We start from the raw sequence: 8,303 nt of genomic DNA on the forward strand, positions 1-8,303 counted from the left end.
CTTATACCAACCAACCTTATAATCTGCACTTCCTGATTTACTAGCGATTGATACCATTATCAACCACAGGAATACATTCGTTTGTGCACTTTTCTAAAAAATGTATTTGTTTTTTTGGAGTGTATTTAAGTAAGGACAACCAGCTACTTAGATTTTTTCAAAGTTAAATTTCCTTCGTATATTCAGATCATGGTCAATGAACGGAAGTTATAATCCATTCTGTTCCATATTTACATGGCCTGTCCTCTTTGGTGGACTCCTGGCAATGCTGCAGAGTTCTTGTCGAGATGGGATCTTTGGATGCAAGTGGTCGATACTCATCTGAACACTTGTCTTGTACTACTCCATCTCTTGATTATTCATTGCAATGACTGCTGCCTTACAGGGAAAGGAGCTACAGTACCAACTAGAGAGGATGTAATATTAGACATCCTATTAGGAAATGAGTTAGGGCAAGTGACAGAAGTGTGTGTAGGGGAAAACTTTGGTTCCAGTGATCATAACTTCATTAGTTTCAACTTGATCACGGAGAAAGATAAATCTGGTTCTCAGGCTGAGGTTTTGAACTGGAAAAAGGCCAAATTTGAAGAAATGAGAAACGATCTAAAGAGCGTGGATTGGGACAGGCTGCTCTCTGGCAAGGATGTGATTGGTAAGTGGGAGGCCTTCAAAGCAGAAATTTTGAGGGTGCAGAGTTTGTATAGTTCTGTCAGGATTAAAGGCAAAGTGAATAAGAGTAAGGAACCTTGGTTCTCGAGGGATATTGCACATCTGATAAAGAAGAAGAGAGAGATGTATGACATGTGTAGGCAACAGGGAACAAATAAGATGCTTGAGTATATTAAGCGCAAGAAACTACTTAAGAAGGAAATCAGGAGGACTAAAAGAAGATATGAGGTTGTTTTGGCAGTCAAGGTGAAAGATAATCCTAAGAGCTTCTACAGGTATATTAAAGGCAAAAGGATAGTAAGGGATAAAATTGGTCCTCTTGAAGATCAGAGTGGTCGGCTTTGCATGGAACCAAAAGAAATGAGGGAGATATTAAATGGGTTTTTTGCATCCGTATTTACTAAGGAAACTGGCACGGAGTCTACGGAAATAAGGCAAACAAGTAGGGAGGTCATGGAACCTATACATATTAAAGGGAAGGAGGTGCTTGCTGTCTTGAAGCAAATTGGAGTAGATGAATCCCTAGGACTGGACAGAGTATTTCCTCGGACCTTGAAGGAGACTAGTGTTGAAATTGCAGGGCCCATGGCAGATATATTTAAAATGTCGGTATCCATGGGCAAGGTGCCGGCTGATTGGAGGATAGCTCATGTTGTTCTGTTTTTTAAAAAAAGGCTCAAAAAGTAATCCAGGAAATTATAGGCCGGTAAACTTGACATCAGTAGTAGGTAAATTATTGGAAGAAGTACGAGATAGGATCTACAAATACTTGGATAGATAGGAACTTATTAGGGAGAGTAAACATGACTTTGTGCATGGTAGGTCATGTTTAACCAATCTGAGTTTTTTGAGGAGGTTACCGGGAAAGTGGATGAAGGGACGCAGTGGATGTTGTCTACAGTAAGGCCTTTGACAAGGTCCCGCATGGGAGGTTAGTTAGGAAGGTTCAGTCACTAGGTATACATGGAGAGGTAGTAAATTGGATTAGACATTGGCTCAGTGGAAGAATGTATGTGCCTTTATATGCCCTTCTCTGATCAGAACTTTCCGCGCACCTGTCAAAGGAACAGCATTTCCGAAAACTTGTGGGTTTACTATCAAATAAACTGGTTGGACTTTAACCTGGTGTTGTGAGACTTCTTACTCTTTCAATGGAAGAAGCTAGAGAGTGGTAGTGGAGGATTGCTTCTCTGAGTGAAGGCCTGTGACTAGTGGTGTGCCACAGCGATCAGTGCTGGATCCATTGTTGTTTGTCATCTACATCAATGATTTGGATGATAATGTGGTAAATTGGATCAGCAAATTTGCTGTGACACAAAGATTGGAGGTGTAGTGGACAGTGAGGAAGGTTTTCAAAGCTTGCAGAGGGATTTGGACCAGCTGAAAAATGGCAGATGGAGTTTAATGCAGACAAATGTGAGATATTTCACTTTGGAAGGACAAACCAAGATAGAACATACATGGTAAATGGTAGGACACTGGAGAACAAAGAACAGCACAGCACAGGAAACTCAGTGAGTGCCTTATTCAAGTCTTTCGTCGATCGTCGACGATTTTTGTCTACCTCTAGTGGAACTCCACAATAAAGGGGGTGCAAATTTAGGGAATTATATGTACGCCAGATTAAGGGAGATCCAATTCAGGGACAATTTATTGACACCAATCAACCTAAAAAGCATGTTTTTGGCATGTGGGAGGAAACCGGAGCACCCAGAAAAAACCCACGCAAGCACGGGGAGAATGTGCAAACTCCCACAGACATTGATCCAAGCCGGAGATCCGACCCGGGTCCCTGTAACTGTACAGCAGACAGTGATAGTCACTGAGCTGACATGCTGCCCAAAAATTGGTCCAGATTAAGCGTACACTAACAGACGTGAAACACTAGACATCTCTCGAAGCAACATCCAAGAGTGTAATAGAAGAGGGATCTGGGAATACAGATACATAATTCCCTAAAAGTGGCATCACGGGTAGATAGGGTCATAAAGAGTGTTTTTGGAACATTGGCCTTTATAAATCAAAGTATTGAGTATAAGAGTTGGAATGTTATGGTGAGGTTGTATGAGACATTGTGAGGCCGAATTTAGAGAATTGTGTACAGTTTTGGTCACCTAACTACAGCAAGGATATTATTAAGGTTGAAAGAGTACAGAGAAAGTTTACAAGGATGTTGCCGGGACTTGAGAAACTGAGTTACAGAGAAAGGTTGAATAGGTTAGGACTTTATTCCCTGGAGTGTAGAAGAATGAGGGGAGATTTGATGGAGGTGTATAAAATTATGATGGGTATAGATAGAGTGAATGCAAGCAGGCTTTTTCCACTGAGGCTAGGGGAGAAAAAGACTAGAGGACATGGGTTAAGGGTGAAGGGGGAAAAGTTTAAAGGGAATATTAGGTGGGGGGGGGGGTGCTTCTTCTCGCAGAGTGGTGGAGTGTAGAATGAGCTGCCAGATGAAGTGGTAAATGTGAGCTCACTTTTAACATTTGAGAAAAGCTTGGACAGGTACATGGATGAGAGGGGTGTGGAGGAATATGGTCAAGGTGCAGGTCAGTGGGACTAGGCAGAAAAATGGTTCGGTACAGCCAAGAGGACTAAAAGGCCTGTTTCTGTGCTGTAGTGTTCTATGGTTCTAAACAGCCTCCCCACGTTCTGTCATTACCTGCTAAATCCTTCACCACCTTCATATTTTTAAACTGAAATCGGATTAAACTTTTTTATGTCAGCCTTGGATGCAGATCTCTAAATAAGGTATCCAGGATATGTGCCTGAAACAACTTTTAGATCCTTTGTATGCAAATAAGGAAGGCTAGGGTCTATGACTCCTTCCCAAAATTGGCCTGCATTGAACACTGCTGCTGTTCGACTGGCTGACTTTGGTTTACATATGGCTTAACCAGTAATCTGGAGGTCACCGCCCCCAAAAAAGATAAATATTGCAGAAAATACATATTTGATTCTGAAACCTGGGGGAACATAACAAACACTATCAATAAAAGTGACCAAGTTACTGGATGATTAAAAACTCAATAATCCTTTAGGGAATTAAATCTACTATTCTTGCCCAGTCTGCCTTATTTGTGCCTCCAGTCCCACACCATTGTGATTTTATTCTTAACTGTTTGCTGAAATGGCCTAGCAGGCCAAAAGGGGCGAAGTAATTCAAGATGCTAGTTCACCACCATGATAGTGATTAGGAATGAGCAGCAAATGCAGGATTTAGCTTGTTGGCCAATTGTCAAGATTGTATTTTTAAAATCTGGCTAGGAAACTTGTGCCTTCTTTTTCAGGACGACATTCATACCTTGAATTATCTCAAAGTAATATCCTCAGTATTATTCAGGGTTGCCGTAATATCTTTTTTCTAAAAGAAAAACAAAAACACTAAAACATGCAGCAAATGTAAACCCAAAGACTTGGCTAATATTTGAATGAATTTCACTTTGCTGTGCAACTTTACAATGACCCGCTTCTGGACAGAGTGCTAGAGAACAGCAGAACATCAGGTTATGGAATATTCTTTAGAAGTCAAACCAGATACAACTCTCATCCCAATTCTAATAATCACTTTGAATGTTGTATCTCCACTCCAAGTCACAGCTTGAGTTTTAAGAATTAATGTACAATATAAATGTAAATGTTTGAAAGAAATCTAATAAGAGCCAACATCAAACTACTGCAGCATGTGTTTTTTATTTGATAAGACCGAGATGGTGAGAGTTTAATAGATTTTTTATGTATGTTCAACCTTGCATCAGTATCCAGCTGAGGAATGCCAAGGACTTGTGCATGCTCACGACCAAGCCAGGACAGTGTTCCCACATCCCAAAGAATGGGTCTGTATTTAAATGGCTCATGAGCTAGACCTCTTTAAGAGAAGGCAGGTAAGGAAGAGCTATGTCCACTTAACTGGTTCACTTGACCTGTATTAAGGATGCTTTCACAAATCATGTGGTGTTGGGAAAACTGATGGTGTACGTGTGTGTAAAGCATTGTGGATCAGGTGTCCGCTTTATTCATCGTTCTGTGTGGGTTTAAGGTTTGTCAAATGCACTTGCATTGCTGCACTATCTTAGGACATGTGTCTAAGTATCTGTTTCAAAATGCATACAGTTCACTTTTGATATGGTCTCTCTAGTTATGTAAGTATCTGGAGTGATAGGATAGACAAATAGGTTGCTTCAAGACCTCTGCCAGCTCCAAGGTTGCACAGGCAGCTGGCTTTCTTTTGCCTTCTCTAGAGAAGTGACATATCTTGCTTTCCTGTCAACAGCTTGCCATAACGATATTTCTAGGACCAGAAGCATGACAAGCATAATTATTCATTATTTTAAAAATAGCTACCTGTGATAAAAGTAAGCATAATAACTTGCATAGCAGTGGTATATATTACACAAATGCTAAATAAACAGTTATTTGCTTACTTCCCTGCCCTGCCTTCATCACTTGATACTCATTTTACAAAAAGTATCGCAGTCTTGCAGACCTACATTTCATCTATATATATTTTTGACCTTGTAACCTAGCTAATCTTTCTTGCACGTTCTCATGTTATTCAGACTTGAGGTTCTAAATGTTAAATATATAGTTCAGTCATGAGTCACTACTAAAATTGTTTGGCTGATTTCAATAGTGATTATTTTAGGGGATATTGGCCTGCATCACAAGACACAGGTCGGTGCCCAATTTCCCATATTGGGAATTCCTCATCTCATCCATGGTACAGTAGAGAGCACCAAATGATACCAGACAATTTCCTACAAAGAGGTGATGGTAAGTCATTCTGTGTTGCTCTCTTTATGGATGGTATAGAGCAGCATTAACAGAAACTCCCATTATTGCCTGCAAGACTGAAGCTGTAGCTCAGTCTTGGGATGCGACTGTGAAAACTTTTTGGAGCGTCTGTGTGGTTCTCTCTCTTTCTGCCACTCACAGCTTCTGACTATGCCTTTGAGTTTCAACCTGAAACACCTGTTGTTGATTCTCTGTATACCTTGCAGATACTTATCCATATGTAAATTGAGGTGCAACAGCACTTTGAAACAGAATAGGGTTGACTGATGTGGCTCTAAATTAGCAACATTCATGCAGACAGTAGCAAAATAAACCTTACGGTGATGGGAATTGCAAGTAACTGAATAAAAGAAGCCTGCCTGGTGTTGGGTTTTTATCTGCAGAACGGAGCATGTTGCTGTGGGATATGTCTCCAGTGACCCATAATTACATTACTGTTTTTATTTACTTGCTGCAGATTCCCCCCGAGTCTGTGCTGATCATGTCTAACTTCTATGGACAATCCAGTGGTGACGCTTTTGTGATGTTTCCATCATTGGATGCTGCCAAACAAGCTGTGGTAGAGAAGAACCACCAACACATTGGCAGTCGCTATGTGGATCTTTACTTGCTGTAAAATATGGTGTGCTACTCAGTATGGAAACATCGGTAGCAAGCTTGTTTATGCAGAAGAAATAACATCCATAGCAAAAATTCAGAATGAAGATGTTTCTTACAATATTCTACCAATGAAATGCAAGTAATGCCATTTTCATTCTACCTTGGAGGATACCTGAAGCCGGACACTGAAAGAATATATACATCATCAAATATTAACTTGGTTTAATTAGCATAATGTGATGTTCCAGCTTTTATATGAACATTAAAACTTTGATACCATTGTAACACTTATGCACAGGGTATTCCATAACAATATTCATTGTAAAAGACATCTATAACATTGATCCATGCCACTCATTATTGTAACACATCAATGCAGGCCTTTTCCATGACAAATATTACAACGATGCACTTGTACAGAGCACTTCCTCACCAATCATTGCTGTAACACTCTATAGGGCATTCTTCATGCAACTCTGTGTAGTGTGTTCTTTTTATAGGTCTGCTTTACTCCAATCATTACGTGCCTGTTCCGGGCTCATCAAAGCCAGTCGTTACTATAACTTACTTGTAAAGAGCTATTTACTTAGTATAACACACCTAATACAGGGAACTTCCATGCCAACAATTGCTTTAATATACATTTACAGGAATTTTCTATGTTACTCTTTTTGTAACACATCTCAACAGCACTTGCACATGCCAAACGTTAATATAATAAACGTGTACAGAGCACTTCTTTCATAAATGTTTAACGCTTGAAGCCTTTTTGGTATCACTTTTTTTCCTCTATCACATGTGTACAGGGCTCTTCTATGTCTCTCATTTTAGAAAGGCTTATTTATTAAAATCATTCCTCTATTGTACCCTGCCTTCCTGAAATTTGTTATTCTACTAGATTACATTATCAGACAGTTCTTTATCACTGCTTTAATCCAAGACCAGTATGAGCCTCATGTCTGCCAGTTGCTGCTATGATACAGCACTATTCCATGCCAATCCTTTCTGCAGTTTTCTGTAGTTGGAAGTTTATTTATTCTGCTATTTAACATTTGAAAATATTTAGTCTGAAGACTACTGCTTCCTTTTCTAAGTTTCACAAATGTACCTTTTTAATAGAAAATCACAAATATAAATTTTATATGTATAAATTGTTTACAAGCATGTTAAGCGTTGTTCAAAATGTAGCCTGCTAAAATAATCAATATCAAGTACTGACTAAAAAAGTTGAAGTGTGCCTTTTACATTTTTAGACTATAGTGGCCAAAAGTTTTATATAATTAATGTTCACATTTATCTGGCTGGAATATTATTTCTAGCTGCTCTCAAATCTTAACATAAGTGTCATCACAGACAAGCAAACAGGCCAAAGTCATGAGATAGAAAGTGTTAAAACACATTTAGTTCAACTGATCTGCAAATGACTCAATGTATATGCATGTTTAGATTATAGACTGCTATGCTTTAACGGTTAACTTTAACATATATAAAATTATTGAAAATCAGATACCACCAGTTTGATTGTAGCAGATAACTTTGATACGAAATATTAGAGATTTGTGACTGTGAGCACTAAAATGCAGAATATATTGCTTTAAGTGGCAAGAGTTAGCTCAAGGAGTGCAATACTTGAGGACAATTCTGAGACATTACATGCAACTGCTATCCTAATATTTGGACCTATAAATGTCAAAGGAATGATTTTTTTTTAAAAGAAATACTGTATATGCAGGCAATTATATATTTGTCCATACATTTGTATATTAAATTCAGTGTTAAATAAACTACTGTTAAGTTTATTTTCAATGCTTCTTGGTCTAATTTAGTCAATGTAAGTTTAGCAGTTAAGTTGATGTGAGGTTACTGGACTTGAATCCTCTCATGGGCATGTGGCAACATTGGTTCCTTTCAGGTACTGTGGGTGGAGATTGCTGAGGGAGTTATACTGCCTCGAAAACAAACATTTCTATTTTGTTTCCATCTTTATTGCTTTTTGAATAATTTCTTATATTTGTGGAACTATCTAGGCAAAGTTACTGATAATTTAAGAAGTTGAATTAACATCAGTCATTATTGCTAACTATGTATGTTAATTCAGTTTCATTAGGTCATTTCGAGTGACTTATGGAATCATAGAATTTTATACAGTAGAGACCAGTCAGCCCATTGACTTCGTACAGATTTCTGGTAGAGTATCTATTCCCTTTCATTCTCTTATCCTATTCTCCTTGCCCCATATT

At 38.7% G+C, this 8,303-nt stretch overlaps 1 protein-coding gene across 3 annotated transcripts in view; it reads left to right on the forward strand.

The window, feature by feature from the left end:
• The window catches only part of esrp1 (epithelial splicing regulatory protein 1), an 88,127-nt gene extending 80,265 nt beyond the window's left edge, over positions 1 to 7,862 (forward strand). For 2 of the 3 annotated variants that reach the window (XM_080194425.1, XM_080194426.1), the window contains exon 15: positions 5,921 to 7,862. In XM_080194425.1, the coding sequence (XP_080050551.1) occupies positions 5,921 to 6,079 (159 nt within the window). In that variant the 3' untranslated portion in view covers positions 6,080 to 7,862. Of the gene's footprint in view, positions 1 to 4,427; positions 4,554 to 5,920 lie in introns of all 3 variants that reach the window. The other variant, XM_080194428.1, reaches the window with a different exon arrangement.
• Positions 7,863 to 8,303: the final 441 nt, after the last annotated feature.

Source organism: Carcharhinus amblyrhynchos, chromosome 8, assembly GCF_965287045.1.
Source record: "Carcharhinus amblyrhynchos chromosome 8, sCarAmb.v2.hapA, whole genome shotgun sequence".
Lineage (NCBI taxonomy): Eukaryota > Metazoa > Chordata > Chondrichthyes > Carcharhiniformes > Carcharhinidae > Carcharhinus > Carcharhinus amblyrhynchos.